The following is a 16,320-nucleotide window of genomic DNA, read 5'->3' as shown; positions in this document are numbered from 1 at the left end:
TTTGAAATATTTTAACATTGTGTATTCAGTACACACACACATATATACAACACAGTGAAAATGTATATGTGCTAAAAGTATTCTTAGCCTGTAACTCAATCAATGGTGAGTAAAATCTAACAATTATATAGATTTTACTAACTATTACTCAGACATTGAGATGCAACACATATTACACCACTTTAGAGCACGAATGCTAAAAATATTAACAATTAGTGCACAAAAAAAATCTAAAACTAGTGGACCTCACTAATTAAATTGTCATGATGGAAATGGAGGCCAGACCATCCCCAAAGAGACCTCCAGAAAAACAGGCAACACAGTGTTGCAGTAGAAGCAGAGCACAAATACTCTTTCCACACTTTTGTTCCTTTAAAAACATCAAAGTGCTCCTGAATCTCCACCCTGAGCCGCCCGCTGTCCTCACCTCCTGCAGGAAGTCCTCCAGAAGCTTGTTAAACTTGTCCACTTGCTCATCCAATAGCTGGCTACGGGCGATATCCACCCGGTTAAAGATGGTGAACTCCTCGTTGCACAGGGAGTGGTAGGTTTTGGAGCAAGCCTCAAGCACATCTGTGTCCGTGTGCTTCTCTACAATCTCTCTGATTTGTCTTAACAATGAATCCAAATGCTGTGAGGGAAAAAAAAAAACAGCTTTCATTCAAATTCTACAACAATCAGTGTGCATTTATTGTTTGAACGACATGCGGTTCAGACCTTTTCCAAACGCCCTGTGGTATAGATTTCCAGATCAAAAAACTGGGCCAGCTGCAGCAGATTTGTCACTTTCTCTGCATCTACGGAGTACTGTGAGAAAGAAAAAAAAATCTGTATGTTGAGCAGTTGAACGTCTTTAAATACCATTTCGTGTTGCCTTTGACTTTTAATGGACTTTAACCTTTGCAAGTAATGCTGGCAGTGCTATAGCGAAGAGCTCCGTCATTCTCGTCCGGTCATCAAGCTGAGTCTTCTTCTCCTTCGCTGTCAGAACCTGAAATCAGGCCAAGTGAGAATTGAGAACAGCGTGTAACAGGTAACGTGTTAAAGCAGGGATCTGTCTTCAAGGGCTGGTGGATGCGTGTGGCAATAGGTCTTACCCTCTTGCCTGTGCCTCTGCCCACAGGCGGATGGCACTCTGAAGCCTGACGGATGGTGCACAGCATGATCTCTATCAGAGCTGTCTCCTGTCTGTCCGACAGAGCTGGAAAACACACCAAGGTAATTAATCTCCCACTCCCTTTGGAGCAAAGTAAAAAGTTCTGCTGGTGTGTCACCGAGTCAGACCTTCCTCTCCAGGCAGTGGCTCATCCAGCAGCAGACTGATCATGCATTCCCAGTCCTTCAGGATCTCTGCTGAACAGTCCCACATACTGTCCACTAGGTAGGCTGCATGCTCGTGAAGCTAAGGATCAGAACATAACATGCTATAAAATCTCAGTTTATGTGTGCAATTAGAATATTACATAGTGCTGCCATACTAGACTCATAAGAAAGACTATCATGCTTCATTACTGAATTGTATTTAATTGTAATATGATGTATAAAGAGCGTGTTTGAGAAACTCATTTAGAATAAAATCATAATTTTTGCAATTCTGTCTGGTGAGATTAGTCGCACAGAAATAGCACCCTTTATCAGAACTAGTCACATCATTTACAATGATGTTGTTGATGTTACCTCACCTCACTCTCCAGGAAGAAAAAGACAGCGGTTTTGATGAGGTTGGCATTTATGCTCTGTCTGCCTCGTCTCTTGGGCATGCTGTCATCTTCAGGGTCTCGATGACTGAACAGTCTGCAAACAAAATTGAAAATGTTCTAGGGCTTTACTCAACCAAAAAAAAAAAAATCTTGGTCAACTGAAGTCCTGAAATTTGAATACAAATCGACTAAAAATGACATTAAAAAAAATAAATAAATAAATAAATTAGGTGTGCACAGTGCACAGTACTTAGTAGCCTTGTTGTCCACCCAAATGAATGATAAATACACATAAAAAACTAGTAGGTTATTTGTAGTATTTTAAATCGTTTTTTGACCTAATTATTTTGCACTGAAATAAGTCTGACACACAAGGCTGTCGGCTCTGACGGCGTTGCGTGCACCTGCACAATATCAAAGCCTATGATTTCCGAAAATAGTACTATGTTGTCAACTAGTGATATCATCATAAGAACTGTTGAGGAATATGCCACATAATTTAGACAATTCTATTTATCATATGTTATACTAATAAGTTGGTTAGACACTATTATTTCAGCCGCTCTGTGCATGTCCTCGCACTGAGCGATGCTGAACATGCGGCTGAGACACGAATAGACTATTAAAGCTTTTAAAGCTTTTACTCTTTATAAAGACAAAAGGCACGTCCAATTTAATTAAAAAAAGATATTTATTGAACAAACCAAGAGCAGTGCATAACTGATATACCAATTCTGATATGTTCATATAGCCTAACGTTACAAAAAAAGACAGGGCAACCTAACACAGACAAGTTAGGTTATCACTTTTAGATGATATGTCATTTGCTGTCGAGCTGTGGAAGGCAAAACTGTTGCTTGCAAACTTTGCATTCGACCTTTTTCCCATTATCAATTTTTCCCATTTAACAAAATGCTGCTACACTGTCGATGGTTTTGTAGACTATTAAATGCTCTCACAATGAAATAAATAATATTCAGCATCAAACCTTCTTTAGCTTACTTATCTGTCTCTCTTCTCAAATGGGTTGGGTTAATCCCAAAAAAAAGTGAAAATAATGGGTATTCTGAAGACAGACTGTTACCTATGAAACAGGAGTACACTGAAAACACCCCCATTAGCATTAGGTGCTTTCCACCTGATGAAATGAATGCGGCAAAAAAAAAAAAAAAAAAAAAAAAAATTGACCAATCAGAATTTTGGTCGAACCAGAACCCATCAACCTATTAATAGTCTAATTGACTGGGACAGTACAGCCCTAAAATCTTCACCTCAATATAATATTGTCTAACCACCACTTCAATTCATTCATTCTTGTCTTTTCTCTAGATATAGTTTTGTCATATGACATTCAGCTGGTCAAAGACTAGGTTTACTACATGTACAACTTCATGAAATATAAAGAACCATGAATAAAACTCACTTTTTAAAGAGGAACTCTCCTGCTGCCACGGCGACGGGGCGGTGGGCTGAATACACAAGGTGGTACACACTCTCACAGTCTTCTGCAGTCAGAACCTCATCGCTGCTACTGCAATACCAAACAACAACAGCGTATGAGCACAGCTAATTCTGCCAACAGTTTCAGGAGATCAGTCAAATGTTGGTTTAATAACCACTCGTTTTTTGCCCCCTAAAATATAATTTATTCCTGTGATGGCAAAGCTCATCACTGAAGGATCATGTGACACTGAAGAACATTTTAATATGCTGATCTCCTTTTTAATCAATGTTGAAGAAAGTTGTGCCGTTTAATTATTGATGCATTTTTTTTAGGATTCATTGATGAATAGAAAGTTCAAAACAGATAGAAATAGAAGTAGAAATCTTTTGTAATGTTACAAAAAATAAAAGACTTAAGTATTAATTTCTTTCAAATTCTTTCAAATTCAGTTCCTAATTCAAATCACCAACTTAAATCAAAAGAAACTCAGCTAACCATCTTATTTTTCAGGTAAGAGTGGCCGTGGACAGTTGTAAATTTTAATGTGTCTGGCTTCCGATGTCATTCGCTTCCATTTATTTTTAACGGTACAAAACAGTTTGATATGCTGCTTGATATTGCAAACAGGTATTTCTTATCATATTACTTTAATGTAGTGTCTTAATTATAAACGCACTGGTTTGAAGCGCAAACTGTTTTACAGTTCTCTACACTGATATATTCTTCTCGTTACTTATAGCCACCAATACATCGGATGTCTCACATATTCACAAAAAAACACCTTACTTCCGTGTTGAAAAATAAGGTGGACAGTAGAAAGTGTATTCAGGGTTTTCTACGTACTGTAACACCAGCGTGAGCAGTTTTATAGCTTGCACTGCCACATCATACTCCTTGTCCAGTGTCATAGATACGATGCGGTCCTGATGAAGACAAACAGATAACCCCGTCATACTGACTTCAAACATTCAGCAGTGAAAAAAAGCACATCGTTTTATTTTCAATATTTAAAAAGACACATAAAAAAGATTCGTTTAAAATCTCACAGAGGAGTATTTTCCTTTCTGTGTTTGCTCTAGTTTGGATGAAGCTTCCCCAGATGGTTCTCTCACCTTGAAGCGGCTGGTGAAGAGCTCCAGTTTGGCGTTGAGCTCGCGGTTATAGTACAGCCCCTGCAGAGCTGTGAGACACTTCAGACGCACCTCACCTTGCTGAGAGAGAGAGAGAGAGAGAGAGAGAGAGAGAGAGAGAGAGAGAGAGAGAGAGAGAGAGAGAGAGAGAGAGAGAGAGAGAGAGATACAATTTTGTTCCAACTCTAGGAATGTGTCGTGACTAACTCCATCTGACAGGGATTAAAAGAAAAGGCAGAGAAAAATGATTGAATTCCCACCTTGTCGTGCATGGTCCAGCCCACATACTTAAGATAGCTGTCGTTAAGAAATGCATCACTGTACATTTTCATCCACACGCCGATCTCCTCGATGCAGATTGCCCGGATCTCAGCTATTGCATCACTGAGGAGGAATAACAGAAGCACTTAAGCCCACAGACACCCACAGGAACATATCAGCGAATTACTGAGTTGTAATTGATGGTAAGAGTTTGAGCTAGAAGAAAATCAACGCTTATGAATGTGCATACCGATATCGGTGAACAAAGACTCCCTTGAAAATGGCATTCATCATGTTTTCAATTTCATCTTGATTTTCTTGTAACTGTAAAGAAAAAAAAAAGCTCATTATTCAACCGTTGCTGCAGGCAGTAACCTGCATTACTAGTCAAAGGTCTGTGTGTACGTATGTGAAATTAATAGTATTTTAATATTTGAGCTTCTCTAACATCACAGTCCGTTCTCGACTCCCTCTTGGATTTTCTTTTTATCACAGTCTCTGCAATTTGGAATAACGCTGAAACACAGGGCCTCAAGGTGGAATTAAAATATTTACAAATAAGACAAAACAACTAAACGTGAATTTCATATTTTAATTAAAGGACAAGTTCGGTATTTTTCACTAAAATCCCTGTTTTAAGACTGTTTCTGATGATATAGAATGGTTAAGATTAAGGTTAAGCAATTTGGCCAGAGAATTTTCGGTTTCTGTGGTTGCACATCTCCCCCCACCCCTCCACAATGGTTGCATAGGTGCACTGTTTTGTGTGTGTCCATGTGGTTTAACACAATACTATCAAGACATCAATAAAACCTCACACTCACAAACGCAGATGGCATAACAGCAGGGGCTGTTATTACATAACCCAGTTAATTTACAGCACCAGTTAAACACAGCTTTAATAGCTCATGGCCATTCAGGAGAGTTGCAGTTAACCTGACAGCCCACAATAACAGTTCTCATTAGAATAGTATCCTTTTTTATTACATTATCCATGTTTACTCAGCTTTAAAGTAGAGGGAAAGAGTATGGATGAAATGTGCTGAGTATTTGGTTGGTCGTGTGTTTTTGAGGCTGTTGGCCAACAGAGGCGTAGGTGTTGGGAAGGAAAGCAGCAAACACTGCAGTGACCTGGCAGCCTCACCCAAAGGGAAGTGAGTCTCCACAGGGAAGAGTGCTCTACTGTGTCTCAGAAGGCTTCATTTACTCACTCTGGCACTTTCACTTTCAGCTTATATGGTCGCTCTAAGGCAATGACAACATGCTGAATTTATTTAGACGAGTGCAGCATCCCTGTCCCGGCTCTGGAGGACACTCACCTCCTTGCGTTTCTGAAGCAGAAGTTCTAGCCTGTCATTGGCCCTCTTGCCAATCATCTTGTTCCTCTCTGCTTCGTATTGACGCTGAGTGTTGTCCATGTTAATGCTGAGGTTCAGTGCTACATTCACAAGGGCCGTCATCAGCTTCATAGCTATGGGGAAAAGAAAAAAAAAAACATAGCATCTTGATACTAATTTGAACCAATCATAACAAAAGGTTCAGATTTATAAAGTAGCAGAGATACTGACCTGCCAGTGTGCTGGTGTGTCTGAAAGCACGGACTTGAGAGTCTGAGAGGCCAGTAAGCAGCGAGATGACCGTGTCCATCATGTATTCATCATAGATAATGCTGTACTGACACTGCCGAACCAATACACCGATAAACTCGCAGAAACTAGATTTGAACTTCTTCCACTGTGGCCCAGCCATTGTGAGCGGGTAATCGCCGCTGTCCTGCAATAACATCAACTCTCAATGGTTAGTGTGGGCACAAAATAATTCATAAAAGACAGTATGTAATGGGTAAGGAAACAAGTTTTTGATAAGTCATGTTCAGGGTTGGAGACTAAATTTACCTCATCGAACTCTTCTGTCATCTTTCTAATGATCTCAGAGTTTTGCATGTTGCGGAACATCTCACCAGTGACAACGCCTGCGAAACAGTTTAAATTTATATGAGCTTAAATTTAAACTTGGCTCAGGTCAGGACTGAAAGTTGTACTAAGTTTTAATGAGGAAAAATGCAGAAAAAAGTACTGCTAAAAGAAAAGTTCACTATTAATTTCTTATTTAGCATAATGTCCACACTTCTTTTTTCCACATAATGAAACTCAAGGCTGTTCAGACACCAAAACCCAGTTTCACAGAAAGAGCGTAGGCCCCGTCCACACTACTGCGTTTTCGTTTAAAAACTGAGACCTTTTGCTACGTTTGCGCCTCCCGTCCAGACTAAAACGTGAAAAACGAAGACCTAAAACGGAGAAGTTTAGAAACGCTGCAGCTCCGTTTTGCGTTTTGAATCTCCAGAGGGTGTTTTAGTGTGGACGAGACAAAATGTATGACTTCAGAAACGCTGACGCAGGGGCTGACGCTTGGCTCCATGATTGGGTGTTATCAGTCATGACGTATCCTTCCCTGATTCGTCACTCACTGTTTACACAGGCACGCGCATGCCCAGTGTTGGTGAACGGTCACGTGATCCGCGTTTTCAGTCGTTTTAATGTGGACGGAGATCATTTCTAATACGCAGATAAAACGCTGGTGTGGACAGAGATCGTATTCGTTTTAATTCTCCGTTTTTTAACGAAAATGCTGTGTGGACGGGGCCTTAGAAGCCAGGATTAGGCCTTAGTTCAATTAGGACATGCAAGTAACTTTTATAAATATGCCTTAGAAATAAATCATTACTACACACTGTTTATCCACGCTTTTTGCCACTGTCTACACTCTTATTTGTGTTTATAATCAATAATTATTTATTTGTTTTTAACATTACTGATGTGCATCTTGAAAAAACACTGGCACTGACATATTTAAAATTTCTCTGTGCAAGTTGCTTTGCATTTTATTCTGGGACTGGGCTTAAGCCTTGTCTGTGAACCCGGCGGCAAGTCTATGCTAACTATGCTAACTATATTCACATCCATTCCAAGCGAATGCTGCAGTTTTGTTGTCTGCTGCTTGAAATGATTCTGATAGGATGTCAATCATTTTATTGTTTACTAAAAAATCATTCTAATATCATTCCTCTTTGTCATGGTTATAGATGTGGAGTGGACTTACATTTTCATAGAATTAGAACAGTTATTAAAACCGTATAGTTGTGGTTAATGTTATAGATATATGGCCTTTATAACTGCCCATAACAGTCAAACACAATTTTCATGGAAATTACATTTTTTTTTATGACAAAGGCTTAATTTGTTGTCTTTCCCTCATACAAGTCTTAATCATGCGGTTTAATACAGATTGGAATACCGTAATAGAACAACTTTTATGATTGTTTATGTCCTTTTTGGAGCTTAGCCCCTGTCCCTATTCACTTTCATTATATGGAAGAGAGCAGCGTGGACATTCTGTTCCATGACTGAACCTTCATTTCCCTTTAACTATGACGATTCTGCTGTCACACAACATTTAGCATCTCCGAGCTCAAACCAGATCACATGAGAAATGACATTCAAACCTTTGCAGCCAGAGCACTGGATGAAGAAATTGATCAAGTCCAAAAGTGCAACGTCTCTGTCATGCTTATAGGACTCAATCCAGTCATCAACGACCGACTGCAAAAAAGAAGAGCAGAAATCCCACAAAGGTCAAAATCTGCTCGATTACACAGTGGTACATCTGTCTGCATATTCTCCTGCCAACACTCAAATCTCTCCAGAAGCTACAAACCCACATGAGGGAATTTAAGATGTGAATGCCAGAGCGTGACAGAGGGCAGTGTGAAATCCAGTAATATGCTCACTGACCTGCATGGCACTCTTCCCCTGCCTGACCACTTCAAAAAGCATGACATTTTCCATGCCGTTTTCCTGGTGGTGACCGTTCATGCGTCCAGCTCCTTTCCCCGCTCCTTTCCCCTTCTCTCCAGGGCCCTTCTTTCCTTTTTTCGCCTGAAGCAGAGTGACATTACAGGTCAACAGTAAAGAACTGGATCAAACTTTACACAGCGGCTGGAGGCCTGGATGACATCCACAGCAAATACAGTCCCTAAATTGCATATATGTCCGAATTGTTTGTGATGAATTTTATACATTTAAATAATTTGACTGATGAATTACAAACAGCTAGTTCTTGTATAAAGAGCGTAAAAAAAGTGCTTAATTCAATTATTACAGCTGCAGTCTTTTCCTCTTTGCCGCCATCTCTGTTCGAAATCTGCAATTGCAGTCATTCGCGGAATTACTTGCACGTGCTACAAGGGCATTAGATTTTTTTAATATACAGTTGAAATATAATACTACTGTGTCACGAAATGTAGTTTTAAGAGTTTTTCAGGCGAGATTGAAATGATAATTTGACTGAGATCCATTCTAAACAATCACCGGACGCTTGACGCTCGCGCACCCCGGCTGGAGCAGCCTTTCCTTGGCTAGTCGTTCTGATGTTTGCCGCTGACTCTGACGTTTCTGTAGTGGTTAAACATGAGATATTTTTCTTGTATAGACCAAACAGGTGATCTTTGGTCTCGTGAATCTATAATTTGTTCCCTGGCCAATAGTTTTGGCAGAAGACTAAGTAAAGTTTCATATATTTGAGCACTGAATTTGTATATTTGACTGAATTGTTTGCTTATGTTATTAAGCTTTACTGTTGAGCTTTTTGTACCTTTTACTTATACTTTTATAATGGCTATTATTGATAAAACTGAAATCTAACAAAAAGAGGTAGGGTTGAGTTTTGTCATTTATTTTATTAAAAGATTATCTGTAATATTGTTTATTGCAACATTTGTACCAATGCACATATTGCCTGGAATGTGTTTAATATTTTTCAATTTAAACAAAAAGAGAGAGGGTTGTGTTTTATATTTAGTTTTGTTATAAATAAAAAAATATACAGACATTTTAAAAATAAATAAAAAAGTTTAAGTTTTATAAGCGCAAATGCTCGCCTTGCTCTTGCTCCATTCCGTTCGTGACTCTCCTGATCAAACTCGTTCATCAAAATGAAAAAATCTTTTTTCGAGTCATGACTCGAAGGGTCCTAGATAAGACCCTTATTCATTGTCTGGTGTCCTTGTAAAATCTTGTAAAGATTCTTGATAATCAAAAATGTCAGGGTCCACATACCTTGCCTTTCCCGATGATGACATTCCTTCCATCAGGATCATCGAAATCAGTGTCTGATGAGAATCGGGTGTCAGTGTCCCTGTTCACACAAACAGATCAATGTCATCATAGTGAGGGAGAATATGTCAGCGCATGCATACACATAGCATGTATTCATTACTCGTGTGTTTGTGTACTCACTGAGCGAAATGAAACTCGGTGTGTAATTCCGGTGCGGCTATCATTTCTTTAACATCTTCTGGTCCACTTCAACTAGTCAAGGGCTTTGTCTTTATACACACAGGGCAACAGTGGGTACTCTTGTCTCATAAACCTAAAACAAACAAAATGAGAAAAAACAAGCATTAGTAGTGGTAATAATATGTTTTGAATGCCATGTCAGCATTTGAAGCTGCAAAAAAGAGTTGCAAAACCATACACATACCATCCTGTGGCATGTTCTCAACCCACAGGAGCCACATTTGTTAATTAATTCCAATCATTTGTAAATAGGATGCCTGTGCATTGCTCATTCACAATTAGCATAAACCCCACCCATGAGTTACAACAACATAAATGATGTGTCCAAAGATGCTGTGGACTTTTCTGGACTTCCTTCTCTGGTTTGGCTCCAGTATTTTGCTTAAACGAGCACGAATTGGCCATATGCCAAACAAAATATTAAATTAAAGTGTTTCCACCAAATTGCCAGGCGCTCTTCTGAAAACACCCAGCTGGGGGCGCTTCAGACTGCAGCATTAATTTTCCAGAATTCCAGCTGAAATTATTTTGTTGTTATGATATGGAATATCTGCGAAAGTAATGTGTCACCAGTATCTGCTTTTGCAGACAGTTTGGTTTATCAGCAATTACTAAACATAAAAACGCAACCAACAATATTAACTTCTCCACTGTTGTTAAGGCATTGTAAAATTAGGATAAGACGATTGGTTGTGTGGTATTTGTCCCGCCCCACCTCCACTGTGATTTGACAGCTAAGTAAAAAGTGAAGTAACGAGAGCTGCGTTTTCCCAAGTGGGGTAACCCACCAGCCGGAAACTGAAGTCTGCCTAGGGGACGCAATTGGCTTACCAAGCCTTAACCTGCTGTTAGCATCCCATTGACTCCCATTCATTTTGACATCACTTTGACAGCCAATCACTTTACATCTGAGGCATTTAAAGACGCCATGTGTCCATTATTGATTTCTAAAGAAACACGAAAATGTATAAAATGCTCCATTACCTTGTATCTTACATTATGGCTCCATAGTAGCAGTTTTTGTAAAATAGGCTAACATAACACGCGACTCTCTGTCGCACAGTAGATAAATTACCATATAGATAGGAGGAGAAGCTCACAGAGAATAGGAGGGACGTGGCGGCATAAAGTCAAGGGAGAAGGACATAGAATGTCATAAAGTTGCCCCTGCTGCTAACTCATGGACAGCTCATACTCAAGGATCTCCGGCTCTGCAAGATTCGGAAGGGAATGATTCAGATTTCTCTTGGCACAGCTACTAGAAGACTTACAACTGTCAGACAGGTTGCTCACGTCACATCTATGTCGTCAAGCTCAGTGTGACCCTGCGCAATGCTCTTGGCAATCAGGAAGTGAGTGCTTCTAATTGACTTCACTATTCTCCGTTGAAGTCTATGGGGTCGCTGTGTCCATTTCTTTTACTGCATATGGTTTTACCCATTATTGAACATTTTTCAACTCTTCAGAGCTAGAGTTGAAGCAACTTCCTCAAGCCCCTCCACTGCAGACAGACAGCAAGCCAAAATTACATTTAAGCTCAATAGTAAAATATTACCTATACAGGCAAACTAACTTGAAGCATTATCAAAAATTAAGTCATCAGTTTGCCTAAAAGAACAGGCAAAATGTTCAGATGCATCATTTAAACATGGAACGAAGCAGCAGAATCAAATGTTTTTCGTACCAACTAACAAATTGTATTCACATTCATGTATCCAGCCATTTACGCGAGTTGCATTACAAACGATTTACACAAAAATTAGTTCTGCTCGTTTCATGAATAAGGTCCATTGTTTTCATGATCAGTGAATCTTGCTGTCACTTCTGAGTATTCGTGCTCATCCTTATTTTCCAGAAACTGTAACTAACAATCATCACAAAAGTTTCAGTGCAGCAGTAAATGTGGATTACTAAGATTAAAATGGCTCCAAAAACACTCATAACAATTACAGTTTGGTCCATTTACAATGTGTACATCTTCAGTATGTCACTACAGTTATAGGCAGAATAAATGCAGTTGTAGCCACAAGGGGGTAGTGCAGCATCAAATGTGACTCCTGAGCTGATCGCTCAGACAGACTCTCAGTCAGTGTGAAGAACCCGACTGAGCGAAAGCTGCAGGACAGGCCGCTGTGCGCCTCTTTAACAAGAAATATAACATTGTAATAATAATTATAGAAATATATAAAGCAGCATATGTTCCCTTTCATTATTTTTCTCAACATCATAACTTTCATAAGTTTGTAATTTTTAAAATCATGCTTTCACTAAAAGCTATATGTTTCCCACATAAAGGATTCAGACCAGCACATGACAGAGAAACCTTTTCTGACAATGGTTTTACAGTGACAAATTTTAATTCTTCCATTTACTCTCCCTTATGTCATTTCAACAAACCTGTATGGCTTACTTCATTCTGTGGAAAATAAGAGAAGATTCTTCTAAATATTTTTCTCTCGAGTGTTTTTTTGTTCATTCAACGGAAGTCAATGGACTCAAACTGCTTGGTAACTGACATACTTTAAAATGTCTTTTGTTCCACAAAACAGTCACTGTTTTGAAACGACATTGCTAAAACCAGTTAGTTATCACATAAAATAAGAAGCTCTTAAACATCTGCAGCAGAGAAAAATCAGAGCAATGTGACATTATCGGCCCATGAGGGCATCACAGCTCTGTAGTGAAACATGCTTGTAAAAACCACCTGTTCTTACACAACACACTGTAATAAGCCATAAACAAGAAAGACCACCATAATTAGCCATTTCTTGAGGTCTTTTAAGGATGTTTCCTACTGAAACAGGACATTGGGCCAAAACATAATGAACAGCAAAATTGTAAATAGAGATGTTCCAGGTATCGGATCAGTACTCGTGTTGGCTGATACCCTTAGTGCAGCTATCGGGAAGGGAAAAGGGTATCAGCCGATACCGAGTACTGATTCGATACCTGGTTGTGTACAGTATCTGTACAGCTGCAATTGACCTATGGCTAAGCCACGCCCCCAAACACGATGAGCCAATCACAGTGCGCATTATAGCTAACCCAATACACTCGGACATTCTTTGCTTCCACGTTTATTGGAATGCATTGTAGTTAGTCAGTTTTCTTTAGTTTTTACATGTTTTTCTTGTCATTTTAAGTTTAAAATGGTCAAGCTGTGTGCATGGGGTACACGCAACTCCGACACTAGGTATCCCGAGAGGCTGGGCGAAGGTGTGGATTTTTTTACTCTTTCCCAAGCCACATCTCAACCGGGATAAGTGTCTGCTCTGGATTAAGTAATGCGATTAAGCAGTAGACCACAACACCAACACAACACAAACAAGGATGTCTACATCTGTTGTAAGCTAAGTGAACAACGTATTTGATTGTTATCTTTAACATCCCTAATGTAACGTTAGGCTAACGTTAGCCTAACATTAGAAAACGTTAGCGTTAGCTTTTAGCTGCATTGTACAGGTCACTTAGCTTCATTAACATATCTGTAAATAACTGAGATAACAAATGTTAACAATGTTGTGCTGAATGAATCATGTAAATACTGTAGCACCAAACGGTGATTGCAGATATGCGGTTTATCACGTTTACACTGTGACCTGTAAATTCTTGCCTGGAGCTGAAGCTTTTCATCGACCTTCTCAACAATAAAATTAATATTGGCCTACAATGCACAGTTAAGGCCCTTTAGGTGACTTCAAGATGATATATAATCTTTCTGTCTCCAAAAATCGTCAGTGAAATGTCTCCTATGTGACAGCTGTCATAGTCCGCCTGTCTCCGAATGTTGACTGTTTGTCCGTGTGAGTGGAGGAGGGGGCGTGGCTTAGCCATAGGTCAACTTATAGCCCTGTATGAATTATTTTATGATGTGCTTCAGACTGATCCCTTAATAAAACATGAACAAATAGATGAAGTGAACTAGAGTATTTTTTTTATTATCGGAGTCGGTTTATTTTAATCTATTTATTTTTCTTCATTGAAAAAGAACTTAAAATGCAGCCACACATCTAATACTAAACTGAAAAAGGTATTTTAGATTTACAAATACAACTGTATATAAAAGTGCAAAAAATAAATCTAGGAATCAAAAAAATTATATATGAAAAAGATAAGAAAATAACCTCTTTATAACTTCAAGTCCTGAAATAATTTTGTTAAATACACAGCATTTCAGTTTTGACCATAAACTCGATAATTTTGTCGTATGTATTTATCGCTCGTTGGCTGTCTTTTGAAAACATTTCTCTTCGTTTAAATGAAGCTTCCAGAGATCGTTGATTCTGGCGCGGCTCTTCCTTCTCTGCCCTTGCCATCGTCTTCTGCGAGGTGACGCGTCTTCAAATGCTTTATTAAGTGTTGAAGCTGCTAAACTTGTGCTAACCGTATGTAAATATGAAATTGCAGTATGACATATGAGACATGTCGCTGTTTTACTGGCTGGTTGGTCCAGTCTTAAATACTGTCAAACAGCAGACATACTACTAGCGCGCGCTTTCTTCTTCGCTGCTCTAAACAATGGTTGCTTGTGGCAACAGCACGACTTCATGTGTTGCCACAAGCAGCGAAGAAGAATTGATCTCCGATTTGCAGCATTAAGCAAAGCTAACGTGCATAACTAGTTATTATTTAAGAAAATGGTATCGGATCGGTACATGGGTAGAAGTACTGGCTGATACCAATGCCAGAATTTTCATTGGTATCGACGGCATTTCCGATACTAGTATCGGTATCGGATCAACTCTAATTGTAAATAGATAACAGCCTTTGGTTTACTTTACAGCCAAGAACAAGATTTGCTATTGATAGTCAAAGGCAGATGGTATTAGAGAAAGGGTCATGAGATCATTTCAATGAACAGAAATCATCAGCACAGAATGAGCTCCCGTTTCCCACTCACTCCTGTTCATCCGCCACAGCTGAAACAAAGTTACTGTACTTTATTAACTTCCAGGGCAACTAAACCTTTATACAGCTTAAATATATTTGCTTCTTAAGCTGGGATAGGAGACATCCCACACATTCCAACTTTAAATTGAACCTTTAAGAAAGCATAAAATGAACAGTCAATAGAAAGGAGCACATGAACATTTTATGATTTATTAAATGAACCATTTGCCTTGGGGTATGATGTGTTAGGGTCAGCTTATAGTTAGATTAACTTTTACCTCCAACTGAAGTAAATACTAATAGAGAGCCTAACTCCCACCCCTTCGGTCGGCCACCATGGGATTTAATTTCGGAAAAATATTATATGGTAGTCAATGGCGAGAGACAACAAATATTTTGATCTCGTTTGAATTGTGCCCTAAATTACACATATGACATTTGTCAATTTAAAAGATACATTTTAGATACTCAAGAAAGTCATACTCAAGAAAGATACTCAAGAAAGTCACATATTGATGTAAAACTGTTGAGGTGTAAGACTGTGAAAATATGTAATTACAAAGACTACAAACCCCAAAGGTGCACATTTTCACTCAATGAATGAAGCTAACTTTACTAAAGCTATAACGTCATTTTTTCTAGTCTTGTGTGTTATAATCATAACATTACACATGCCTAAGTGTTTTGTACAAGACTGCACACATACGAGCAACGGATCTTGCTCGTTGTTTTGCTTCCAAGGAGATGTAGTTCACAGAGCGATTTTCATATAAACCTAAATGTTACTCTTCTGTTTAATGACAATCCGCGACTTTCTTGACTTTCAGAATTATCTTTTAAATTGACAAACATCATATGTGTAATTCAGGGCAAAGTTCAGACGTAATAAAAAGACAAGTTATCTCTCGCCATTGACTACTACCATACATATTTTTTCCGAAATAAGGTTCCATGAGCCGGATGTGGAGGGGCGGGACTTAGGCTCTATGAATTCTTCTAAATAGAGTGCAACAGTTCCCGCCCAATTTTTCAGTAGCATTGTTTCTGGAATAGGGATGTTAATTTACCCAATCTCTTTAAATTAACAATCAATTAATCGTTAGCCTTAACCTCTTAAATCCAAAGTTATAATGTTACTTGCTTAACTAACACAAAATAGGTGTCGTTTTAAAGCTTAGAAGCTTGGCTTTACAGTGAATATGTATACAGCGAATATGATCACTTAATGCTTTTAAAATATCTGAACTATTAGAAGTGCTCTATTTTCTTAGTGTGAAAAAAATAACTGCTTTACATGAAAATGTGATCTGTAAATGAATTCATAGTACATTATAATAGCGGTGGGACAAAATATCGATAGGGAAATATATCATTGTCCTTCTCCGTGCAATACGAGAATTGATACACTGGCGACAAATTTCCATATTTTAATTAATAAAATAAGCAGTTCTAAAATAGATTCCCCTGCTCCCAGCATTGCAACTTCATGGCTCCTTAAGTGGTGCTCAACACATGAATGAGGGAAACGTAAACTTAAG

General features: G+C 38.7%; 1 protein-coding gene across 2 annotated transcripts in view; it reads right to left on the bottom strand.

Moving 5' to 3' along the window:
* Nucleotides 1-16,320, bottom strand: part of stag2b (STAG2 cohesin complex component b) — a 29,611-nt gene that overhangs the window by 6,984 nt on the left and 6,307 nt on the right. For both annotated transcript variants that reach the window (XM_039648689.2, XM_039648688.2), the window contains exons 2-19: nt 9,833-9,965; nt 9,653-9,731; nt 8,330-8,473; nt 8,041-8,137; nt 6,431-6,507; nt 6,104-6,308; nt 5,855-6,006; nt 4,786-4,859; nt 4,535-4,658; nt 4,257-4,355; nt 3,988-4,067; nt 3,124-3,231; nt 1,683-1,794; nt 1,285-1,402; nt 1,098-1,201; nt 899-991; nt 718-807; nt 428-631 (exon numbers count right to left, since the gene is read on the bottom strand). In XM_039648689.2, coding sequence (XP_039504623.2) covers nt 428-631; nt 718-807; nt 899-991; nt 1,098-1,201; nt 1,285-1,402; nt 1,683-1,794; nt 3,124-3,231; nt 3,988-4,067; nt 4,257-4,355; nt 4,535-4,658; nt 4,786-4,859; nt 5,855-6,006; nt 6,104-6,308; nt 6,431-6,507; nt 8,041-8,137; nt 8,330-8,473; nt 9,653-9,731; nt 9,833-9,876 — 2,004 coding nt within the window. In that variant the 5' untranslated portion in view covers nt 9,877-9,965. The remainder of the gene's footprint in view (nt 1-427; nt 632-717; nt 808-898; nt 992-1,097; nt 1,202-1,284; nt 1,403-1,682; nt 1,795-3,123; nt 3,232-3,987; nt 4,068-4,256; nt 4,356-4,534; nt 4,659-4,785; nt 4,860-5,854; nt 6,007-6,103; nt 6,309-6,430; nt 6,508-8,040; nt 8,138-8,329; nt 8,474-9,652; nt 9,732-9,832; nt 9,966-16,320) is intronic.

The sequence above is a fragment of the Pimephales promelas genome, chromosome 9 (assembly GCF_988280905.1).
Source record: "Pimephales promelas chromosome 9, fPimPro1.hap1.1, whole genome shotgun sequence".
Classification (NCBI taxonomy): domain Eukaryota; kingdom Metazoa; phylum Chordata; class Actinopteri; order Cypriniformes; family Leuciscidae; genus Pimephales; species Pimephales promelas.
This window is presented reverse-complemented; position numbering and strand designations above follow the sequence as displayed.